This window comes from Lactuca serriola, chromosome 1 (genome assembly GCF_051521515.1).
Source record: "Lactuca serriola cultivar US96UC23 chromosome 1, Lser_US96UC23_V15, whole genome shotgun sequence".
NCBI lineage: Eukaryota > Viridiplantae > Streptophyta > Magnoliopsida > Asterales > Asteraceae > Lactuca > Lactuca serriola.
The window spans coordinates 2,086,526-2,112,829 of record NC_136408.1 but is presented as its reverse complement, the minus strand read 5'-3'; the positions used below and the strand labels follow the sequence as shown (position 1 = coordinate 2,112,829).

The 26,304-nt window shown below is 33.3% G+C and overlaps 2 protein-coding genes across 3 annotated transcripts; one reads left to right on the top strand and one right to left on the bottom strand.

The window, feature by feature from the left end:
- Positions 1-1,476: 1,476 nt before the first annotated feature.
- On the top strand, positions 1,477-3,970 carry LOC145059735 (double-stranded RNA-binding protein 7-like). The gene is made up of 4 exons (XM_079007710.1): positions 1,477-1,675; positions 1,816-1,838; positions 2,810-3,072; positions 3,161-3,970. The coding sequence occupies exons 2-4, from the start codon at positions 1,820-1,822 to the stop codon at positions 3,800-3,802; spliced, it is 924 nt and encodes a 307-aa protein (XP_078863836.1). The 5' UTR covers positions 1,477-1,675; positions 1,816-1,819; the 3' UTR covers positions 3,803-3,970.
- A 7,964-nt stretch (positions 3,971-11,934) lies between these two features.
- Positions 11,935-19,972, bottom strand: LOC145058330 (Protein kinase superfamily protein). Of its 2 annotated transcripts, XM_079006532.1 has the most exons (15): positions 18,417-19,971; positions 15,156-15,454; positions 14,891-15,035; positions 14,629-14,741; positions 14,393-14,556; positions 13,965-14,279; positions 13,796-13,836; positions 13,620-13,688; positions 13,410-13,510; positions 13,212-13,296; positions 13,031-13,129; positions 12,871-12,939; positions 12,546-12,677; positions 12,362-12,456; positions 11,935-12,246 (listed from the first exon to the last, which is right to left on the bottom strand). In XM_079006532.1, exons 1-15 carry the CDS (start codon positions 19,239-19,241, stop codon positions 12,159-12,161), a joined length of 2,640 nt encoding a protein of 879 aa, XP_078862658.1. In that variant the 5' UTR covers positions 19,242-19,971; the 3' UTR covers positions 11,935-12,158. The 2 variants fall into 2 exon arrangements, with proteins under 2 accessions (XP_078862658.1, XP_078863224.1); XM_079007098.1 differs by lacking the exon at positions 12,871-12,939 and having other exon boundaries at positions 18,417-19,972.
- Between the last annotated feature and the right edge of the window lie 6,332 nt (positions 19,973-26,304).

Below are 26,304 nucleotides of genomic sequence, written 5' to 3'. Positions count from 1 at the left end.
TACAACCTAAGATAAATTATAGAAAACAACAAATGATTGATTGATTAGTTATTTTTCCTTGATATGATATGGATTTTTCATAAGAAAATTGAAAAAGAAACACTCTTGTACATGATTTAACAAGAAAACATGTATTTAATACTCTCTCCATCCCAAATTGATAGTCCAGTTTTAACTTTTGAAGTTTTTTTCTTCAATTTTGACCTTAAATATTTTTATTTGTATTATATATTACTTGATAAAACTTATAACACTGAAAAAAAACATTTAAAATACAATATAAATTTTACATCAAGTATAAAAAACAAAAATATTTAAGGTCAAAATTGAAGAAAAAATACTTCAAAAGTAAAAAGTGGACTATCAATTTGGGACGGAGGGAGTAATTTTTTTTTCTTCTTCTTCTGAATTATGTAGAAACACCAAAAAAGGCAATACGATTTTATAAGAATGAAGCGTATTTAACCAATGTTTTAAAAACTAGTTTTTTTAGTTTAACGGTAGGGTGGCCGGTTCAATCGGAATTCCATAAGTTTATATATTATATATTTTTCTACATACGTGTGTGTGTCTCTGTATGTGTGTGTGTGTATATATATATATATATATATATATATATATATATATATATATATATATATATATATATATATATAAGCAAAAATTTCCTATATTTGGCAGTGGTGTGTTTCAGCCTTCGAGTTGTGTATATTCCGGTTAAACTAATCGATCGAGCTGTTTAATTTGTTTTGGAAATGAGTTGTTTTTGTAACGGGTAAAGTGAAATCCAACTATCCAAATCCAATAAACCGGCTCAAACAAGTTTTTACTGTTAACCAGGTTTTTGAACAAGTTATCCAGTTCGATCCAATCTGAAAATTGGTATAAAACCGACGTCCCTAGTTTCCAGTCCGATTGGTTTAAACCGATTTTCAAAACATTATATTTAATTTATCTTAGAGTAAATTACACGAATGGTCCCCATGGTTTTGAGTAATTTGCGCGTTTAGTCAGTAACTTATTTTTTTTTAACTCGGAAGGTCCCTACTATTTGTTTTTTTTACACACTTGGTCCCTACTGTTTATTTTTGTTACGAGCTTGGTTCTTATTTTACCTAAAAACATTATTATTTAAATAGGGGAAAATGGTGGGGTAGGTAAGATAAGGTGACGGGATGGGGTTGGGAGTGTGTTTGATTAAATAAATGAAAAAATCAAGGGCAAAATAGTCTTTTTAGGTAAGAAAGGGACCAAACGCGTAACAAAAACAAATATAGGGACCTTCCGAGTTAAAAAAATAAGTTAGGGACCAAACGTGCAAATTACACCAAACCATAGGGACCATTCGTGCAATTTACTCTTTATCTTAAAAAGAAAATGTTGAAATTTGCCTAATACTTACATTGTTCATTTTATAAAAGGAAATTATCCGTCAAAATTTCAATATGTACCCGAAATTAGAAGTCGGATATTCGGATTCTGATATATCGAAAAGCAAAAGAAGAAAAATCAGTCTATGCAGTGCATTAATAGGTAGGGTTTATTCGCGCGATAAACCTCCCCAATTTTCATATCAATCTCGCTCTCTGTCATCATCTTTGTGTGCTTGTTCGCTGACTCCGTTTCCCTAGGGTTTCGCCTGAACAAATCAGGTCAAACCTCTAGATCTCAAGAAGTAAGCTCTAATTCCTTCGTTGGATTCATTTGTAACCATCACTTGTCAATTTCCATTTCTTACTTCAGCTGTGTATCAAGTTTCTGAATGTCTGATTGAAATCCTATTTTTTTGTTTTCTTTTTCCAATTGGAATAACAGGTACATGGACGAGCAACTTCAGAGTAAGTACTCATTTCTTCATTGTGGTCCTTACTGATTCTTGTTATGGTGCATTAGTTTCTGAACCAATTTATCGTTCATTCTCTTTGAGTATAAATTTTGTCCATGAATCATTAAGTTTTTATTTTGAATTTGTTGTAACTTAAATATGAAGTTAGTTATGTCGCTCAGAAGTATTTTAAACTTCTATTATCTGTGAAAAACAGTAAGAGATAGAGTATTATGAACATATTAGGGGTCTTGGAGTATTAAGTAGCTGTCGAGACCTGTCATCTACAATCCATTGAACTCTATAGAATTCAATGGATTTCCACTTCATCCATTAAATACCTATACAAATTTACTTTTACAGTTTTACCTCCCACAACCCATTAAACACCTATTCAATTTTAATCATCTCTTTATTATATCTATTAAACTTTTGAATGCTCATTCAACTCCACTTCATGTCATCACCCACATTCCATTAACACCTATTCAATCCTAGTCACCACCTTATTCAACTCCTATACAACTTGCATTGTGGATGCCCATGGTAGTGGAGCTAGTTGGTGCTTCCATGGTAACAAAAGATTCCCCTTTATGTGGCTTATATTGAATGGACCAACTGAAAATATTCTTTGGCATCTGATTGGCAACTTTTGTTGCATATATCTTTTTTTTTTTAATGACAGCCTATTATTCACAATGATATCTTGTTGAGTAAATATTGATTTCTTAAATCATACCTAATAATCTACAAATTGGAAAGAAGGGTTATAATTATATATTAAAGGCAAAAAAGAGGAAAGTGAGAGATATGTATGGTCAGGAAACCAAGAGACAAACAGTTCTAGATACTTTTTGGTCCTTTTCTTTGCTAGTGCATTCATTTGTAATGCCCACCCCATTGAACATTATTTTTCTCCCTATATCTATATTAACATATAGTATTATACAAGTGTTAAGAGTGGTAAAAGTGGACTTGTTACAGGTGTATCAAATTGCTATGTATTCAAAAGTCGGTTGCAAGAGTATGCTCAAAAAGCAGGACTCACCACACCTATTTATCATACCATCAAAGAAGGCCCTTCACACCAGCCATTATTCAGGTCATCTGTTGTCCTAAATGATGAAAGTTATTATTCTTTGACTGGATTTCTAAACCGAAAAGCTGCTGAACAATCTGCTGCTGAAGTTGCTCTCATTGAAATTGCAAAATCTGGTGCTACAGATAAAAGCGTGTCTCATCCTGTGGTAACTATAATCTTTTTTTTATTAATAGAATAATAACTTTCCTAACTCATAATTGATTGATATAAATTCCTCTCTTTTTTTTTTATAGCATGAAACTGGATTATGCAAAAATCTGCTTCAAGAATATGCACAAAAGATGAACTATGCGATTCCATCATACACATGCACGAAAGATGAAAAAAAGGGGAGGGAATCCCCGTTTTATTGCACTGTTGACATAGGTGGAATCAAATACATTGGTACAGCAGCAAAGACAAAAAAGGAAGCAGAGCTTAAAGCTGCAAAAATCGCTCTTTTGGCTATAAAGATGAGTGGGCCAGAATCCAATTGGCAATCCGACCCGGTGGATACGGATACGGATACGTTATATACGGTGGTCCCCACTAAACGAAAGGAACCTGAGCAGGTGGTTGTGGAGACAGAGGGCAAAGTGAAAATGAAAAAAAGGAAAAAAAGTAAATTTGTTAAGCAACGACGAAAGAAGAAAGCTAGAATGCCAGGTGGCGATGATGATGATGATGGGGTGGTGAAAACCGACGATGATCCTTGTAGTAAGAATGAGGTCAAAGTCAAAGATTTGGAGTCAAATTGTGAAAGTGTTTTGGTTGTGAATGAAGAAGTCAAAGAGTTGAAAGCAATTGGAGAAAGTGTTTTTGTTGTGAATGAACGAGTTAAAGATTTACAGTCAAATGGGGAAAACGATTTGGTTGCGTGTGATAACATGAGTTGAGGGAGATTTTGAGTTATTTAATAGTCATCATGTAATTCATTGGGCGTATGTTTTTTTTGGAGCTTGAAATATATAAAATCTTGTATTTTGGTATTTTGTAATTTCTAACAATTACCTGGATATTGACCCCATTGGCATCACATGCAATCAAATTTTGTTCCTGGATTACTCCCTTCCATTTGTTGTTTTTCTTTGCATTTGTTACTTCATTACATTATATGGCTATAGTGTTTTTTTGTTAAATACTCACATGAGTTTTATTAAATATTTGTTTTTTGTATATATTCCCATGTTTTTTTCTTCATAAATGGATGTTATATGTCACCAAATGGCCATATTTGAAGCTTATATTATAAAACAATCATTTAGTTCATGAAAATAGACTTATGATATGAATTAGTGAACTAAACTTTTTGGACAAAAGTGATTTTGTGATTTATTCGTGCAATTCATAAAGTTCTAGAAGTTAGTTTATGTCAAATCTTTAGCCCATTTTATTCGGAGGTTTTTCTCAGTTTTTGTGAAATTCATTTATTGCTTGCATCATAAATTTGGCCCTTTGCTCAACATAATTTTCACAACATTTCCCTATCTAAGTTCTATTCCAATTTCAACCCCATTTCTAGTATTTTTCGCTTTCAAAACATGCCTCCTAATTCATCCAACAATATCAAGCTCTTCCAATAATGCCGACAAAGGTGGTTATCACTGTGAATATTCAATAAAACCCATTTCTTGTTTGTGGCCTATGTATAATATCCCCATGAGCACTTTTACCGTGATTGGTGATTTCCACCGATGATGCCCAAATACATGATGATTGGTATAGATAGCTATAAAAAAGTCAACAAGAGAGCGGCATGAAAAATAAAAGGAAATTATTGTATGTGGGAAATGGTAACATATAAAAATTAAAAAAAAACAAGAAATGGATTATCCAAATTAAAAAAATTAAGTGGCATACATTAGAAATATGATTTCAATATGGATTGTTCCCTACTTCTCTAATGGCGTTGGCAAAATTTTGTTTTAGAGTAGGCTAAATTATTTACAAAATATGAACAAATAGCAAAATACTGAAAATGGTAACAATATATGATTCTAAAGTAATTATTCGTTTAAGTTGAAAGTAACTGATTAATTAAGATAATAAATAAATATTAATATACAAACCTGATGAACAGAGAATTCACTGCGGAGATTGAAATGCAATTTGATATATTCAAAAACTTATTTCCTTAATTCTTTAATCGACATGTCTTAACATGTAATTATGAATTTAAGTTTAGAATGAATTGAACCATGTTATAATTCATAGTCTTAGTATTCTTTATTCAAAAGAAATATAAAATCTATATATAATATATTTCACCTCAAATTTGTGTGGGATGGGCAAGGCCCACTCTTGCACCTATATAGCTACATCTCTATACTTCTCCAACCAGGCACACAATATATATATATATATATATATATATATATATATATATATATATATATAAAAGGTTAGGTTATTGTTCTAACTATTTATTGTGTGTATGTAAGATTGATTCTGGACCAATCATTATATATATATATATATATATATATATATATATATATATATATATATATATAGAGAGAGAGAGAGAGAGAGAGAGAGAACTAGGTTCAAATGTTTCTAGCAACCATTGTGTTCCTAAATGCATCAATGAGAATTCACGAGATAAAAAATAATTAAATAAATCATTTAAGGGTATTTTGGACCTTTTGTACTTTTTAATTAAGGGGTCCTTTAATTGAAATCTTGCAATTAAGGAAATAAAATCAATATATTTGACCTAGTCTCTCTTATATCCTGCCTTATATCTTCGAGTCTTCACTTTCCCCGAACTCAAATCAGCCACCAATGGCTTCAACCGATCAACAAAGATCGACAGAGGTGGTTTCGGGTGTGTCTACATCGGCGCCATCAAATTCGATCAAGACTCGTCAACATGTAGAAATATTGAAACCCAAATCGGCAACACCAGGTCTTCTATCGTCGATTGATTTCGAACATATTTTGATTTCTCAACGATCTAGTTTCTTGCGATATAATTGATTTGGTAAGTTTCTTTCGACATCTATGATCTACAAAATCAAATTGATTTTATCAAGTCGTCCAGACTTTATCTCGATTTTGATTCAAGATCGAGATTGCGTTCATCATCTTATTAATTCGATTTATTCAATGTTCTATTTCTGTTTTTTTTATTGAAGAAATATTCTAATACAATTTGCACTTCACGGTCATAAGTTGGAGTTTGTTTCGAAAAAGTCAAAATTGGTGTTCATATTTTTCGATTTTGAAGAACAGATGGGTTTAAGATGTCGATTTGTTGTCAAAGTTTGATGTGAAATGAAAATCGATTGGAGAAGGTATCTATAATCGCAGACAAATGAAAAATCAATGAAGTTTGATGTGAAGAAGACAATGTATTTTTCATAGCCTATCTTCTCTGGTACATTTTCCTCTTATTGTGATTCTTTGTGAAGTTAGAATATACACCATTCTTTTTATTCTAACCCCACATCCCTTTTTATCACAATGTGGTTGCTTGTGCCGTGTTTATTTTTCAGATGCTAAGTGTTTTATTAGTAGGAGATTCAGTGATGACATGGTTTAGGCTGACAAGAGTTTGTATCATTTCAAGATCAATCACATAAAAATGATTATGGTAGAATCACATAAGAATGATTTTCCCGCGATGCAACTGGTTTTCATGCAATGCAATTATGATAGAATGTTAATTATTTATATGTTTAATGTGCAGTTGTTACATTGTATGATTGTGATAGAAATGACTTGAAGAATGGCTTGAAGACCTGATGGGAAAGACTTGAAGAATGAATCAAAGAATGATCACACTCACTGTTTAAGAATGTTGTTATTTTTTAAGAATTACTCTTGTTATTTTCGCAGAATGTTGTTATTATTCAATGAATCACAATCATACAATGTAATTATTTGGTATATTACTAGTTCAAGAATCGATTTTGTGTATTCTTTCAGAATGTATTTACTAGTTTATGGTTGGCATTCTGTCATTCTGACAGAATAAAATCGAAAATATATTTACTAGTTTATGGTTGACATTCTGTCATTCTGACAGAATAAAATCGAAAAATATATTTACTATTTTAAGGTTGACATTCTGTCATTCTGATAGAATAAAATCGGATTTTTAAATTTGAATTAATTTAAAATATTCATATTTTTATAAATAAAGGAATTAAATATCCATAAAAATCTGAAATTTTCGTTTTTTAATATAGATTAATTGACTAAAATGCCCTTATGCTTAAATTTGTGTGATTATATGGTACATGTTATCATATTCTAATATCATAGACCCTCAGATCATGACCTTTGATTCTATTCCATCCGGTGGTCCAGATCTGTGCATTCTGGCACACAATAGTTAGTAAAAATAAAATAACCTAAGCCTATATATATATATATATATATATATATATATATATATATATATATATATTTTGAAGGTGGACGGAGGTTTATTGACGGCAAAATAAAAATATCTTCACTTTCTAGGATATTAGAAATAACATAACAATCTTGGTTCTTAAAGAACTTATCTATTGTCATTGCTCAGATTGGATAATTGTACAATCATTTTTAATGCCTATGAAGAAAATGTTCATATTAATTGTGCAGCCATTTATCATATTAAAATTGAATCATTTACAATTTTTATCATGCATATGATCATACATTATTTTTCTTATGTTGGCGAGCTAAACAATTGTTGAGAATGCATACTTGGTAAGTGGACACGTTTTGATTGTACTCTATAAACTTCCATCTTATAAACATGAAGATGATTGATGTTAATGTTGGTGATTTTAGTGTTATCAACATTTTTTTGTTATTAATAATGAGATAGACCGATTTAGGAGGTGCAGGGTGCACACTCGGAGTGATAAATGTGAACTCGGGAATATGGGGGGTTCGGAGGCAACGCCCCTGGGTGCAGGGTTCCAAAGGGATGTAACTCCTTGGAGGGGTCTAAGGGCAGCGCCCCTAGCGGGGTCCAAGGGGCAAAGCCTTTGGCGATGGTTTCAAGGGGCAGCGCCCCGAAACCTAAATGGATTTTTACATTGGCTATGCATTTTCCCGCCAAAACTCACTTGATGACATCTTTGATTATGCAAGCATTAGTTATGTCTAATAACTACCAGTTTTTGGTGCCAAATCCGGAGGCAATTGCCACAATCATTTTTCTCTCTGGTGTCTATTCAATTATCGCGGTAAAAATTTCAAAAGCGGTCACATGCCACTATTTGAGATTGCGGTGGTATAACGATGATATAGCGGTTTTTTAATATTACATATAATTTATAATTTTATTTTATATTTATATAGAATTTATATATTTAAGTATTAATACTATAAGTCTATAGAATTAATATCATCAAACCTAAAAAGTCATATAAAAACATAACATAATATTCTATTATAGTAATATAGAAACTAGGTAGTGTCAAAGTGTCAAATAGAGTTTAATTGCATTGTACGGGTTCAGTATCGTATTAGTAGGTCGTGGTTGATTTAAGGAGTTAAGTCCTAAGTCGTAGCCTCATAGGTGTGGGTCGGTTCACACAAAGCATTAATGGAGTCCGACCATAGCAGCTCATGTCGTCGTGTGTGCAGAAAGAGATGAGAAAGAGAGTTGTCGGCAGACGTAGTTGATTTGAATGCTTTTAATTATGTTAGTTGTTCGGGCTTTTTAAAATTAAAGTGTAGTTAGATCATTAAAACTAGTTTTTCATTGAAAAAGTAACCAAATGGCCCAAAATGTGAACGAAAATGGAATAACGCCCGCCGCTATATCGGTTATTGAAATAGCGGTGAATAGGGCGCTAATTGTGGTGCCGCGAAATGAAAGTGCTAAACTGAAAATAACGGTTCTTGACCTTCGCAAAACACTATAGCGCCACTATAGCACAGAAGCTTAGTCTGGTATAAGAACATTCTTCACGTTCCAGAAAATGGGTTACAAACCATATACTATCAAAATCTGATTTTAAGATTTGTTCATATACTATCAAAATCTGATTTTAAGATTTGTTCTATCTCTCAAGAGCACATTAACAGGTATTTTGTGTTTCACAATCTAAATTAGGTTTGTAATGCAGATCGGTTCATTTTTGGATTATCTCACTTCTGAATTCGTGTACCCCAAACAAGAGGGATGAATTACAGATTTCAGAAAGTGTTTGATAAACAACGATCCTTTAATCTATTCAAGTTTGTTTTTATTGTTATTCTGATCCCTTATTTTCTAACATTTAATTTATGGCTTTTAAATGGACAAAATTGCAAAAATGGTCCCTGTGGTATGCAAAATTTTAGGGTTTTAGTCCAAACAGTGATTTTTTTGGTTTTGTAGTCCTTTTGGAATGGTTTGTATGTGAAAATGGTCCCTCCGAAAATTGAAATGACTATAATACCCTTGGGGTATTTATTTTTCATTTTTCTTTCATTATTCTTAAAATTTAATATTTATTTATTTATTTTAACAATTAAAAAAATAAAAAGGGCCCACCTCTCTCTCTCTCTCTCTCTCTCTCTCTCTCTCTCTCGGTTTCTAAAACCAGGTCCTGCCTTGAACACGAACGATCGGGGATGGACACGAACGAAACTAGTCAAAAAATCGAGGGCACCGGTGGGGGTCAAACAGATCGCGCGAGGGGAGAAGGAGTTCGTCGAGACCGACGATTCCTCCTTGGCCTTATTGATTTCATCGTTGGCAGCCACATATCGAGGAAGGTGAAGTAATTGCAGTCGATGACAGTTTTGGTGTGGCCGGTAAATACCGAGGAGGGGAAAGGAGTCGATATCTATCGAGCTTTCCTTGGTCCTCTCACCTGTTCGCTGGCAATAATAAACCGGGAGAAACAAAACAACTGAAACTTTCGACATTTAGGGGTGTTTGGTAGCTCCAATCGACTAAAAAGAATGAAGAAGGGGTAGGTTTTCGTTGGTGAACTATGAATGAGAAAGGGAGGTGGAGGCAGCGGTCGTCGTTTGTGGTGGTGAGGGAGGCTGCTCCAGCGGCTTCCCTTGGTTTCCTTCGTGTTGATCCAGTAGCGCACAAGCAGAAGAAAATCCGCAGCAGCAGCTGGGGGTGTTTGTGGTGGTGAGGGAGGCTGCTCCAGCTTTCTCTCTCTCTCTCTCTTCGTCATCACATATTCTTCATCTGTACACATTTCATATATATAAACACTAAAAATTTAGAAAACGCACACATAATGGACTTTCAACTTAAAGGAATACATATATCACCCAGATACTTCTGTGATTCCGATTCCAAAACCTTACATAATTTACCCTGTTTTGATTTCCCCCAAATCCATATAGACCCATCGATTCCGACAGTTGCATAAACAACACCATATGCAAATGGAGCAACTTCTAGGGTTCTAATGGATTCAGATCTTCATAATCAACGGCAACAACAACATCAACATTAATTGCAACAGTAGGGGCAGGGTCAACAAACTATGAACTCCGGTTTGACGCGATACAAATCAACACCAAGTTCGTATTTCTCAAATTTGATAAACAGTGACATGTATGAAGACGAAGATGCTGACCCATTCTTCAACCCTCGGGCATAATACCCCGAAACGGAACGCATTTTATCGAGATTCATCTCCAGGGATGGTGATAATTCAAGCTCTCATCAGAATATATGTCAAATTCGGGGAAACGACCCCCCCCCCCCCCCCCCCCCCCCCCCAATTTATGGATCCGATAAAGCAAGAACGAGCGAGATCCATGGATCAATTTGGAACTGATGATGGCAGTGTACCATATTTATCAAAGGGGTTTGAAAATCGAATGGCTTTCTCATCAGTTTCACATTCATCTTTGATACCATTGTCTCTTATCCCTGAAAACGAAGGCAAAACCATGGGAATAAGTGGTGCTTGTGTACACAACAATGGAGGTTTTGGTCAAGCTCATCCAAGAGCTACTGGCTATGGCTTCCCTGGTAGTTCTTACAGAGCTTGGAGAAAGCGATCAAAGACATGCCCTTCTAGGGGAGAGAGAGAGAGAGAGAGAGAGAGAGAGAGATGGACCCTTTTTTAATCTTTTTAATTGTTAAAATAAATAAATAAATATTAAATTTTAAGAATAATGAAAGAAAAATGAAAAATAAATACCCCAAGGGTATTATAGTCATTTTAGTTTTCAGAGGGACCATTTTCACATACAAACCACTCCAAAAGGACTATGAAACCAAAAAAGTCACTGTTTGGACTAAAACCCCAAAATTTTACATACCACAGGGACCATTTATTTTGTCCTTTTAAATATTATCTCATGTGGTTTGGAGGATGTGCTTTGTTAAATTTTAATGGATTAATATTTAACAAATAACTATATGATTTTAGGTGCTATTAATAATATTTGGTTGATTGGAGATTATAGGTATACTAAATACAAAAGATTTATTTTTTTAACCAAAAAATCTATTATTGTTAAATTGTGGAGAATGATTCACTTTTTTACTTTACCAACAATAAGATGCATGCATTTATCAGATTTGATACTAAACTGAGGTAATGGTCAAATTTGTCAGAGTTTTCAGGTTTGATGTTATTGACATTTTTTGTTAGTCAACTTTTATATATATATATATATATATATATATATATATATATATATATATATATATATATATATATATATATATATATATATATATATATATATATAACTTGTAACATGTAAGCAATTCAATAGTATCAACAGAATCTTTTTCATATGTTCATTTGTGGTTGGAGTCAATCATTCTAATCGTGTAAACCATATAAAATACCATGCTCTTATCTTGATTTACATTAGTATTACTTTGAGTGTGAAATCATTAATTGTTTGTTGAAGCGATTAAACCCTAAAAGCTACTCCCCGCATTCACTTTCATTAGCAACCTATTTTTCAAGTAAAGACTAAAGAGACAGCCTTATATGTTGTTGAACCAATTTAGAAACAAACATGCAGTTGTTAAAAATAAGTAACAATTAAATATTGTTGTTTCTCAAATGTAATGCATTACTAGGATTGAATTGTGAAGAAGTAATTAAGAAACTTATATGGATTACTTAGCTAGCTAGGTCCATAAACCTGAAGCTAGCCCTTTTAAGTTTTACATATTTTAGTTGATCCCTTGAGGATGTTTCGATTTATGATAGTTTATCTAGATGTTTATAGAATCATTTGCAGGTTCAGGTAGTTTGGTATATATGAAAATGTCAGAAAAAAAGAAAAATGAGAAGAGAAGAGAATGTAAATGTAGTCGTGAATTCATGGAGGTCCCATTTGTGCTGGAGACTTGAGCAACTTCTTTAAAGAGTTAACAATGCTCTTAAAAGTTGGGCGTTGAGCAGGATCACTGTGAAACACATGGAAAATTAATTAACCAGTTTAGAAAAAGTACAAGAGGAGCTGAGATAAAAAGATTGATAGATAGATAGATAGATAGATGGCAAGTGTTTGTTAAATCTTACTCGGCCCAACATGATTCCATGAGTGAAGTTAATGCCGGAGGGGTGTTGATGGGTATCGTTAGTTTCCTGTTCTGGAAAGCCACTGCTCCCACAACCTGAATATAATTTAAGTAATTTAAAAAAGATTTTTTCCCTTATATGATAAATAAAAGGATTATTTTAATTTATTTATGATTAAGCTGACCTGGGCAGGGCTGAGTCCGTTCCATGGCTGCTGCATGGTGACGAGCTCCCACAAGATGACACCGAAACTGTAAACATCAGATTTTTCATTCGAGGGCTCACCACGCAGGAATTCAGGGGCCATCCATTCAGGCTGTCATCATTACATATATAGATATATATATATATATATATATATATATATATATATATATATATATATATATATATATATATATAAAAAACAGTTAATTACTTATACTAGTATATTATAATTACATGTGCATATATGGTATATTTCAGACAGGACAAGAAACGACTAACAAACTGTAATTACAGAAGCTTACTGTTCCTGCAACAGATTTTGATGATATGAAAGTATTTGCTTTAAATCTGGATAACCCAAAATCACAAACCTACAAATACGTACATTTATATATAACATGTGGGTCAAATACAGAAAACGGTTAGTTACAAATTAAGTACGTGTTGGATTAATGTAAGTACCTTGACAGTCCAGTTTTTATCGACCAATAAGTTTGGAGATTTGAGATCCCAGTGAACGATTGGAGGATTAAGACAATGAAGATAATTGATACCCTTTGCCTGCAACAACAAATAATAATTATTTTAATTATTGTTGAAATTCAAGATTCATAATAATAAAAATTTAGTGTAATTAACCAACCACATCCAAAGCCATGCGTATACGTCGCCTTTGATCCATAATTTCACCAGCTGTTGGTCGATGTATAAGACGAAATAGACTACCCCTGTAATTAATGTTTCATCATCAGTTATATATAACAAAAAGCAACTTTCCATGCATGATAATGATATTGATTGAGTTATACTGTATATAAAATGAAAAGGGAGGTTAGGCTACCTAGGTAAGTACTCTGTCACTATTGAAAAATGTGGGCGAACAGTCACTGCACCCATGAACAGAACCACATTCGGATGCCGCACTCGTTTCATAATTGAAACCTTACAACAAACCAATATTCAACACCAAATTTAGAATACAATTTTTTATATAAAAACATACATTATAAATATAGAAATAATGTTTGTTATAGTTATACTATATATATACCTCCCTCAGAAACTCCTTCAACTGATCATCTTGGAAGTCCTGGACAGTTAATACCTTAACTGCCACATCCTACACATATGTACAATAAAAAACAAAAGAGTTAAATTAATTAGATTCTGAAAATAATAGTATATAATCAATGATGCATTGTGTTTTGGTTATAGAAAAAGACCAACCGATCCATGCCACTCTGCTCGATGCACTGTCCCAAAAGAGCCTGAAACAACCAACATTACCCATGTATGTTAATGCTATATTTTATTAATTAAGTAGTTATAGTATATAATATAAATGATTTGGAGTTTGGAGTAGTAATTAAGGTAATGGTTAATGGCGAATGGTTACCAGCACCAATACGCTCCTTGATATGCAAGTCATCCCAAGCTATCTCCAGCCAGTCCATTGCAAGAGATGGCTCAAGGGTCAAGTACCTTGGAGCAGTCACAGGAAAACTGTTGCTTCTAATTGTACTCTTGCCTTGATCAATATCTGATAACTGCTCACTACTACTGTATTTCACTGCTTTTGGCGTTTCAATCATCTCACAAACTCTATAGTTTCTATCAATTGGGACTGGGACTGGGACCGGGACACATCTCATTTCCTTTGATTCTACTACACTGCTTTCTTCCTCACATACTCCCCCTCCTCCTTCAATGCCTGCATGCATTCATTTAATTACCACATTAATTCATCATATACATTATTTAGGGGGCCGGGACAGTTTTATGTATGTATGTATGTATATTAATTAACAATAAATAACCACGTACTCTTCACTTGAGAAATGGATGCTCGGTCCACATAAACTTGTTCAACTTCTTTCAAATGAGAGCTTTGAAATGGTGAAGGCACCGAAGAAAGTATATCTCCATTTATTGATGAATCCGGATTATACATGTTTCCTGGTTGCCCAATTAGATCCATTACATACTCCCTACATATAATTAAACAAAACATACATTAATAAAAATAAAATAAACAATGAAATTAGATATAAGAATTTGACCTTGTGGATTTATCGTTTTGAATTTTGACAAGGCATGAGGATCTATGATCTTCAACACAATACTTGCAGCCTCGAGCTATACGACAAGGTAGTCCCACATAGTCTGCCAGTTTCTGCATATGCATCCATATATATTAATTTCCATCAATATATATAAGTAGCCAGCTCCATCATATAATATATATTGAATTTAAATCATATATATATATATATATATATATATATATATATATATATATATATATATATATATATATATAACCTTGAAAAGAATAGCTCTGTGTCTACACAGTCCTATGGACAAGCTTCCAATCGGGACCAAAATGCCATTCTGAAGATCCCTCAGCCTCATGCTAGCCGATTCCCATCGTGCATGGAGATCATCTTGCTCAATAGGAAACGACCCCCTTAATTAAAATTTAAAATATATAACAATATCAATACATAAAAATTTTAAGGTTTTAGTTGATGCACATGCAATAATTAATTAAGCCAAAATAATTCAATACATATATATATATATATACCCCATTGTAGAAGCAACAAGTTTTCCTAGCTTTTCAGCCAACATGAGATTGTTTTCAGCAGAAAAATAGAGGTCTTGTGCTCTATCTTCCAAGTCTCTGAGGCGTGAATCCCCATATCTATCCACAAGAAGCACCTCCATTGATGTGGTGCCTGGGTTCACAGCTTTGAGTGAGAGTAAAGATGGCAAGCGTTTGCCTTCTTCAGAGTTGCTGCACATCATCCACATATACGGATCCATTCCAAGGATGTTATAGAACCCGTCTGATATCTTATCATTGTAAGATAAAGTACCATTCACCTGCAAATTCATTTTTCACAAACAAATTAACCATTAATTAATTAATTATCAAAACACAATTAAAGTTAAATGAAATTTTTATTCAAACAAATGGAGCAATATATTAACATCAACAAATTAAGACTGGATATATATTTCTTCTTTCAAGACATGATCGATAACCAATTTAGTTGACAAGGGAATATTTGTACGTACGTTATACTTTTTGAAAAAAGTGGTTATCAATTATTCATATATCTTTATATATATACCACCCAATATTTCATACACATAAAAAATAACAGGAAAGATGCATTTAAGAACACATTTTTGTTCTTTATCATCCATCATTATATTGAGAGTAATTGATCTCTAATTATATATATCCTAATTCTATGGAATATTGACATGAAAATGATTCTGTTTTCATAGGAATAACTACATTATAATTAAGTTTATGTTGTTTTAATCAACATATCATACTATTGATATTTTTGTCCAAAACTACCTACAGAAAGATCGAATATCGGTTTGCCATTTGACAAAAAGTTTTTAAAATATGTTCAAACTACAAACCAAGGTCACTCAACTTGGGAGCCTCTCGAATATATTACTCCAATCGTGTTATAAGAGAAATATAACAACTAACTTTATATATATATATATATATATATATATATATATATATATATATATATAAGATCTAACAAAAGTTTAAATTAATCTTTAATAATGAAACTTGAACTAATTAATGTGGTCCATATTTTATAATAATTCAGAAGAAAACAAAAAATTGCAAATTGAATATTTGTTTAAAACTAAAGATGACGTTCATTATATGACTAGAAAAGAGTAATACATGGAAAAGTTGTTAGTTGTGGATGCGTAGCATATACTCAAGATATATACTAAGAATAGTCATGTCAATCACGTCCATTCTAATACAAAAAATTGGCCTAACTATGGTCCGATTTAACCCCCCATTGCTTCAAAGCAACTTTAATTTGCTTTTTAATCAATGATCGAAGCAACTTTGTATGTTGCACATGAAGAATAATACTTTGCTAGGTAGGTATCCTCATGCCAATTTCCAAATCACCACAAAAACTATAATTTAGTATCAATAATAATCATAAAAAGGTGTTCAAAAATAATATGTAACGTTTAATTTCCTACCTAAACTTCGATCAATAAATTATCATTTAAACTATATACGTTTATTTTTATGGTTTCTATGTCTGTATTGCATCTCTAGAAGAATAAGTTTGACTACTTAATTACAACCCAAGATGATTAATTACAACCAAATTATCTACTTAATTATATATTAATATGCTCTCTATTCTTATCTAAATAAATAAAGATTAATTTTATTGGAACCCCGGCCACAGCTAATCCTAAATGACTAGATAAAGATCAATTAACTTTTTGAATTAGCATTTTTTGCAGAAATACAAAAACACACACTCACACATTATAAGAAGTCGTTTATTCTTACAACATTTAGTGTTTCCTTTGTATGCATGAAATGGAAATCAACGGATATATAATTGGAAGAAAAGAAGGATGGATGATGATGATTGATAAACATGTAATCTAGAAAGATGTATATAGAAAAAAACCGTACATGACCTAAGCAAAATCATATATAATTTACACACACTCACACATTATAAGAAGTTGTTTATTCTTAGAACATTTAGCTAATCTTAAATGATAATGTGTGTAAATTATAGCATGAAATGGAAATAAAAGCGTACATGACCTAAGCAAAATCAACGGATATATAATTGGAAGAAAAGAAGGATGGATGATGATGATTGATAGACAATCTAGAAAGATGTATATAGAAAAAAACCCCCCAATGATATTAAGATACTTGATTTGATATATAATCAAGAAAATTGTTTGAACTGTGCATGTAAAATAATTCACAAAAGAATATATAGGTGTAAATGTATATAATTAAGTTATATGTAATTGTAATGATCAAATTGGTAGTTTTTTTTTGAAACTTTTGAAAAAAGGACTGCAACCATTATGGAAGACACTTTAGAAAAAAAAAAAAGTTGTTGCAAATTGCATCAATATATAGCTTAAATTATGTATGTAGGGCGTCACACAAGGCTGTTGTTTTCTGCAATTTCTATTTTTTTTTATAGGTCCATACAAGATGGTCCAATTCATACGTGATGGGAAGAATAAAGGATACACGATTGTCTTATCTAAAGACATAAAAATATGGACACGAAATGAAGACTTCTATTTTTAACATGATCTCAAGGTCTGTATTTAATTAACGTAATTTCTCACATTTAACAACTAAGAATCAAACGTTAATGCTTAAACAATGCGTCTAATAATTGAATTTTGGCTATATATGTGTAGAAGAATACTTCTATTTAAATTCATCATCTAAATAATTTTTTTTAAACAAAACATTGATTACTCTTGCAAATAAAAATATGGTTGAACAAAACTAAAAGAACTCGCAATTTTTTTTTTTTTTTTTTTTGCCAACAATTATCATTTTTAATGATCGAAAACTATAGAATTGATCGTTCCCAATATAATCTCACTAATTATACAGTACCCTCAAATCTGTTGCAAGATAAATGACTATTTAGGATAAGAAGTATATATAAATCTAATTATTAATTAATACAAGATTTGGTTTGGTATCAACAACCAAACCAACCCAATTTGTTTTGATTTTTTTATTTTTCCCAATAGAAAACTCTTTATTTTAGAAAAGCAATCATATCATCTTGATATTAAATTAAAAGTTGTAATTAGTTTAGGATGAAAATAGGACAAATTAATTTCAAGTGGTGGTTGATGGTGCCGGACTGCCGTCAATTAACGATCGCCGGCGTACTTTTTTAACACCCATAAAGCAGAACAAGATCGATTAACACTAAAATGCAAAGATCGATCATCGGTAAATCAATGAAAGTACAGAAGTAAAGGAGAAAAATCATACCCAGAGACGATACGAAACAGACTCTGCATCATAACACGTCACGGCAGGACCGCCACCACCACCACGTCCTTGTATAAGTGTAGGCTCGTCACCGATGGTTGCTTGATGGGTTAACCGTTTAGCTAGCGTAAGTTGCAAGTAATAACTCTCACGCCACCTTTGGACAAGATTCCGACGATCATCATCTCCAACACCACCATCACCATTCCCCACCATCACATCCTCCTCTCTCATCCCTATCGTCTCCTCCGTTACCGGATCCTTATAAAAAGCAGCAGAACTCGACGTAGCGATCGTGCCGGAGAACAAACTCGCCGCGTAACTACTTGCGGCATCACTGGATAACCTCCGCAGAGAAACCTGTCGATCACCAATGCTTTTCTGTGTGGTTGGATGATTAAAATCGGCGTCGGAGACGTGACTACGCCAGTCGTCGTCGACAACATCTTTCACCGGCACCGGCGAGAAATGTTTCAAGTCGTTGTTGTTCAGCCTCACGTGCCCGGAGCCGGAAACTGAACCACCTCCGGAAGTTTTTTTCTCCACCAACCAATTTACGAAAGCAGCAAGTTGCTGTTTGGTCTTCTTCCCGTGGCTCCGATCGCTTTTACAGCTGTTAAAATGGTGCCGTCCTGATAGCAAAGCTGTATGTCCGTACACATGATCTGTATTCGTGACCCTATCGCTATCGCCTTCGATCATGAAACTTGACGTTTCTTTCGAGATCTTCTTCTTCTCGTGATCTTCAGCTATTGATAACGAATTCGTGATCCCACCGCTTTCGGGAAATTGCCTCGGGAAAATGTAAGTTGTTCTATGCGGCATTTTCACAAACACCTATAGGTTGTTTTATGTAAATAGATCGAAAAGGGCAAAAAAAAAAAAAAAAAAAAAAGTCTAACTCTCTTTTTCTTTCTTTCTCTCTATCTCTATCTAAATCTAGCACAGATCCTATTCTCTTGGTCGGAAGTTAACAGCACCGGTGAAAGAAAACTGATCGTATTTCTGCAGCAATTTTTTACGTGTTGTCGACTTGATGAACCGCAGCAAGGAACGCATTTTCTCACTTGAAATAACCAAAACAGAAGTACAAAAAAATTCGTGATGAAACTGCTTCTGATCTTAATCCAAATCACGAATCTTCATCATAAAACGCGATATTATATATATAAGCTTTGAAAAACAAAATCTAGCAACGCTTAATCGTCGTGAAGCAAGAATACGTACGTACGTAGGATCTAGTTCATTAACAAATTAAAATTGATCCTAGCTATAATCATGAAAACAAACCACTATGTATGACAAATTTATGAGAACTGAGGCTTGAAGGATGAAAAGATAAGTTGATTGGTGGATTTGCAGAGGACTCGCTTCAAGAACGGAACAGCAGAGACTGTCTGGGTTACTATAAATAATAAAATAAATAAACAAAATAAGGCGCAGGTGATAAGGAAGACAGATTGGTATGCACAACCGGCGTAGGTTAGACGGGGTTTCTAATTGGAGGAAAGGGCGGCTGCATCGTTATTTGGAAGAAAAAAAATGTATTTTATCTAGTCTGGGAACCGCCGATTCATTTGTTTAAATTAACTGCCATGCAAATAAAGCGGCGGGTCGGTTTAGGTCGGGTCGAGTCTGGTCCGATGGTGTTTAAAGTGAGCTTTTTTTATTTTGGGTTCGTTTTTTGGTGTACAAAATTTATAAATTATAAATAGAGTTATATAGGTGTATGAATAGCCATTCTAAAAAAAATACAAAACATAAATTTTCTCCAAAAGGTTCAATTATGAATATGAAATTGACTATATGAACCTTTATTTTGGCTTCACATATCACGCCACTTTGTAGTTTAATACGAGCTTCAGGGTTTGTTGGCACCGCAATCGATGCTTAACGAAAGGAAACATTGTTCAAACAACACAATGTCATCAATTAGGTATGCAACACAGGAATCCACCATGTTCAAGGCATGGAAGTTGTAACACAAGTGAAGATGTAAGAACGCATGGAAGTTGCTGCTCAAGCAGACATCCAACCACCCGTTACAAACCAAACACCACTCATGCACCTTTAGGGTAGACATACCCGAAGATCATCAAACTAACAGCCACCCACTTGGCACAAGGCCATGCAAGCAACCATAAGCTAAAACAACTAGGGGTGTAAACGAGCCGAGTCGACCTGAATACTACCAAGTTCGAAGCTCGGCTCGACTAAAATACTCGAGCTCGAAACTCGGCTCGCACTCGACTCGAGCCTTGATTTTAAGCTCGAGCTCGGGCTCGTGAAATACTCGATAGTCTCGAGCTCGGCTCGACTCGGCTCAACTAATATTTTAAAAAATAAAAATCACTAAATTAAGTAAGAAATATTAAACATTTCACATGTAAATATCCAAACTACCAAAAAAACCACTATTAATCACCTAATATCAATATAACATCAACCATATATGTCATAAATGAATAATTATAAAGAAATGACATATATCTTATAAATGAACAATTATAAAGAAATGACATATATGTAAATTACACTAAGCTCGACTAAGCTCGCGAACCTTACGAGCTGAGTATTTTTGTACTCGAGCTCGGCTCGATAAGGTACTCGAGTAGCTCGAGCTTGAGCTCGGCTCGATTAAGGTTGAGTCGATTTCGAGTATTTTCCGAGTCGGTCTCGAGTTTCTCGCGAGTTGGCTTGTCTCACTTACACCCCTAAAAACAACCTCCAGAATGCACCAAACGATGCGCAAAAAGGGACAGGCAACACTGCTGACCAAAGCACATCATTGCTAGCTGGGCATGGGTAATATAGTATGTGCTTGGGCCGGGGATAGCAAGAAGGGACCTCTTAATGCCTCTTTTGATCCTGTACGACCAACACTAGCTGGGCATGGGGACCAATCGTACCATAAAGAAGACAAGTCTTATTTATTGCAATGTACGAAGCTACCCCGCCACACAAAGATGATAGCCAGGCATGGCATCATCTGTGCTTCCAAGATAACTTCAACACACCGTGATGATCATAAATATCTGGCAATACTTCTCAATAATGTTTCCGTCTTCCACGGTGTCGGCGCTAAACCAATGTATTTAACCATCACTCATGTCATGTATGGTCTCAAACAAAGTTCTCATGTCTAGTTCAAAAGATCAAGAACCACTATTATTTAGGTCTAAAGTATCAGTTTAGTTTTATTCAAACTGTGTACCAAAATTGATATAAATTTATTGCTATCCGTATCGTACCAAATATATTTGGTACAAACTTGTTTGACTATGAGTAAGTGTTCAAAATATCAAGAACCACTATTATTTAGGGCTAAAGTATCAGTTTAGTTTTATTCAAACTGTGTAGCAAAATTGGTATAAATTTTTTGTTATCCGTATCGTACCAAATATATTTGGTACAAACTTGTTTGACTATGAGTAAGTTTGGTTGGTACAAACTGATAATGGTATATTACCAACTACTCTCTAATTTTGGATTTTAATAGTTAAGACAAGCAATGCATGAAACAATTTTCTTATGTAGTAATAAAAATTAGTAAATTAACTATTTTAGTTACTAAAGATGTTTATTAATAACTTTTCATTCTTTTTTTTTTTTAAATTTAATGTGATAATAACTAATGATTACTCCTAATGGTATTATCATGCTTTTAAAATTATAAAGAGTAGATAATTGAAAATATGATTTCTTTATATATATATATATATATATATATATATATATATATATATATATATATATATATATATATATATATATAGGTTGGTACGGTAATACCGTAGTATCTACAAGTTAATACCATTATCGTACCAAATTTATTGAATTTGTACGGTACTACCAACCAAACATGTTGGTTATCAAATATATTGGTAATCAACTTTCTTTGTTCGGTTGGTAGCTTGTTGGTTGGTTCTCCATGGTATATATTTGACAACCCTACTATTATTTATATATGTTTTCTCATTTGGCCAAGTCTCTTCACTCCAACTATGGATATCAATACCATTCTTCTTATTCTATATGGTGTATCCTTACTAGAAGTGAAAAATGCATGTAATACAAGTCTCAAATAGTGACTTAACTCATGTTTAGAAATTTACATTTATTTGTTCGCTTTGAAGTTTATCCTGTACACCTCGAGTTTGTTTTAATAGGATAAATGTGTGAGGAACAAAGAATTAACTATATTGATGTTTGTATGTGAATCTATGAGTCGCACACTAAAAAGCATAAAAGAACACTTATAAAACATAACACTTATAGAGTATAAATTGTATTAGGGGAAATGACACAAATGTCTTATGAACTTTCTAGGGTTTACTTATTGAATCCCTAAAGTTTTTGTCGGGCTTTATGGGTCCCTAAACTAGGATATAACCTGCTCTTTTAGTCCCTGTCAACCTGTAATAGCCGGTTGACCATGCCACAGTGTCCTTTTAGACCAAAAAAACTCACATTGTGCCCCTATAAAGCCAAAAAAATAAGTTTGGGGATGAATTCGTAAAAAAAAAAACTCTCATTCTTTTCTTATAAAGTCGATTCACACTCAATTCGTACCCTCCCAAGAAATCGACCGTTGCTCTTCTTCTATCTTCACCCTCAATCGTCACACACACTCCCCAAAGATCACAACCCTCTTCTCATTCTAATAGATTCTCGATCACAACCCCTTTCCACTATTTTCTTTGATTCGATTTCAGCTCTTCAAGGAATTGACCCCCTCCTTCCTTCTTCTCTGTTGAAAATCGCACAAGCTACCTCTCATTCTCAAGCTGAGTTGTCGGTTTGATGGACGTGAGGTTGAAAAGGATGTGTGGGTTTGATGAGGTTCGCAGAGAAGATGAGATTTAATCTCTTTTTTTCTTCGATTTGCAGGTGATTGGTTATGGTGGTTTTTGTGGATTATGGGTGCTCCAATGGTGGCTTATTTCACGAGACAAAGGGTAGGAATAAGGGTGTTTGGATCGGTCTGTTGTGATATTGATTCAATGGTGATTAAGGTGGGCTATGGTGGCTGTAATGGCTGGATAAGATGTTGATGAGCAGTTGGTTCAGGAGGGTACGAATTGAGTGTGAATTGGCTTTAGAAGAAAAGAAGGAGAGGTTTTGGTACAAATTGATTCTTGAACTTATTTTTTTCGGCCTTGTAGGGCACAATGTGAGTTTTTTTGGTCTAAAAGGTCACTGTCGCATGGTGAACCGTCTATTACAGGTTGACATTGACTAAAAGAGCAGGTCATATCCTACTTTAGGGACCCGTAAAGCCCGAGAAAAACTTTAGGGACTCAATGGCTATACCCTAGAAAGTTTGTAGGACATTTTTGTCATTTCCCCAATTTTATTATTTACCAACTTAAATAAACACTAAAAAAAATATATCATTTAGTGGCACACAAAAAGTGCTACTAAAAACCCCAAAAATGCCACTAAAGGCTTCTAAGAGAACCTATGACACAAATAATAAGTGTCATTAGAAACGCTCCCACTAAAACTCTTGTGACACTTTTAACTTTTGTCCTTGCAGTTTTTTAAGCTTTTAGTGACACTTTTTTATTCAGTCACAATAGAAGAAAAGTTTTTTGTGGCACATATTTTGTGTCATTGAATGCTCATTTGATTCAAAAATTCATGCTACTTTTAATTACACATTTTAAGACTTATTGGCACTTAATTATTTTCCATAATACAAAAACTATTTTGTGGCACCTTTTACACCCATAAATACTCTAAGAGATTCTATAATTTAGGCTACTTTTATCTATATAATTTTTTTATCTATAATATAAAATATAGAATAATTAAATTGCAGCACAAAAAAATAATAAAATTTTCCTTGTTTTTTATCAGTATTTTTAAACTTTTTGAATGAATTATGTCTAAATGTGGAACCAAGTATAGCTAAACATAAAGTAATGGATAAAAGTAAAAAAAATGAAACTTAATTGTAGATGAACTTCATCCCCAAACTCCGTGCTAGGTTGAATAAATCGTGTTATCTCATACTCTATAATCAAATACTAGCAATTTTATGTCCAAAAATACACAAAGACGATTCAAAATAAAGTTAAATAAGACAATTTGTAAAATAAATAATAAAATCATGTCCACAAGAACAACCTATAGGCAAAAGCAATAGAAAGATAAGGTGCAAAAATAAAATTTCATTAAGTACACTAGAGAAAGATAAAACAAATGTCGAGGATTGGGAAATGACTTTGCTTACACATGCAAAATATGGAACAAATTTAAGTTTGTTGGCAACACACAAGATGAAATTATGATGCTATCAAGATTCATCCTCATTATGTTGTAATTTTATTTCATGTTCTTTATAATCTTATATCAAGGAATTTATTTGTTATCCTTTAATTTTGCAACTATTACTATGGTTGTAATTTGATGTGGCTTAGACTTTTTGGATTAAAGAACAACAAAGGCATATATGTTATGGTACAAAAATAAGAAAAAAAATGGCAAAATGATCTTTTTGGGGGGTTATGTTAAACATGTCTGATAGGCTCAAACTAACAACAATGGCACAAGGATATTAACATGTGGGTTGACTATTTTAAGCACTGTTCTAATAAAGATTTAAAAGGGTATTTTGGTCTTTTTTTGGAATATGATGTTCTAAGACTTGGCATACTAAATTACTAATTTATCTAGTCCTACTTTTTTCAATCTTAATTTTGGATGCATCTTGAATGGGATTAGGTTATGTGGATAAAGGACAACATAAGTGGTTTAGTTTGGAATAAATAAAGGAATAAAGGGAAATATGGTATTTTTTGTTCTTGTTAACTACGACAAGCTCTCTCATATCTATATGAAGTATCGAGGCTATGGCTAGCAAGAGCAAAGTATAAGTCGGCTTAATGATGATCAAGTTTGGTGCAATAAAAGTTTAAGGAATTTTATAAGAATTTGATATTTTTTCAAGAAGGTTGTGATGGGTTTTGGTCATAAGACATCTTATGTGCTCATACAAACCCTAATGCTTGGATCTAGGTTTCTTTATTGTACATGCAAGTTATCCAAGACTATAAACCCTAATTCTAGCATATGGAAATCGATATTAACATATAATTAGGTTTAGGATATTACCTTGATTGTTATGTAGCAATAACAATCCTAATTCCTCCTTGAATTGACTTTGGAAGGCTTAGAGTCACAAGTGTCACTCCTCTAATGGTTCACAAACACCATAAGCAAGAGGATGAAGAGGAGAGAGGATGGAGGCTGCCCAAAATGTGTTCTAACCCTAGCAAGAAGCTTGTCCACATTTTTGGTCCTTAAGGGATCTATATATAGTGAGGCAATTAGGGTTATCTAACAAGGAAACCCTAATTTGGATGCTTAAGCCCTAAGAAAACCATGGACTCCTTTAATCAAGCCCTTAGACGATTTCCTTATGGGTTTCCCATTAGAATTCGTCCACCCCTTGATTCAAGACAATCCATGGCCCAAATTGCAATTATCTTATAATTACAACTCCAGTCCCTTAAGTTTAATTAATCTCTTTTAGTCACAAAACTAATTACCAATTAATTATTGACTAATATTAATTAAACAATATGATTTCTCCTTTAATATATTATTCCCATAATATATTAATAAATCATATTTAATCCTTTCTCTCCATAATTCATCCTATCAAGTTGCTTTGGTGAAGGCAACCCAAAAGGACCATGCACCATCGGGTCAAGTACATACCAAAATAGTTATGGACTTAGACACTAATCCAACAGTCTCCCACTTGGATAAGTCTAATAACTACTCTGCGTATGACTTCAGATCCTGTTCTGCAATCATAGCTTTCCAAAGCCGCTGTCAACTCTGATCCTATCAGATACGCGTGTCCTTAGATAAGAGA

What these genes read in the sequence shown, in the direction of transcription:
- LOC145058330 (XM_079006532.1), bottom strand. Translation starts at nt 19,241, where the DNA reads ATGCCGCATAGAACAACTTACATTTTCCCGAGGCAATTTCCCGAAAGC. An exon ending in ATCCATTTCTCAAGTGAAGA is followed by an intron (nt 14,280 to 14,392) that starts GTACGTGGTTAT and finishes GAATGCATGCAG; the next exon opens with GCATTGAAGGAGGAGGGGGA. An exon ending in TACGCATGGCTTTGGATGTG is followed by an intron (nt 13,130 to 13,211) that starts GTTGGTTAATTA and finishes TTGTTGTTGCAG; the next exon opens with GCAAAGGGTATCAATTATCT.
- LOC145059735 (XM_079007710.1), top strand. An exon ending in AAAGCGTGTCTCATCCTGTG is followed by an intron (nt 3,073 to 3,160) that starts GTAACTATAATC and finishes TTTTTTTTATAG; the next exon opens with CATGAAACTGGATTATGCAA.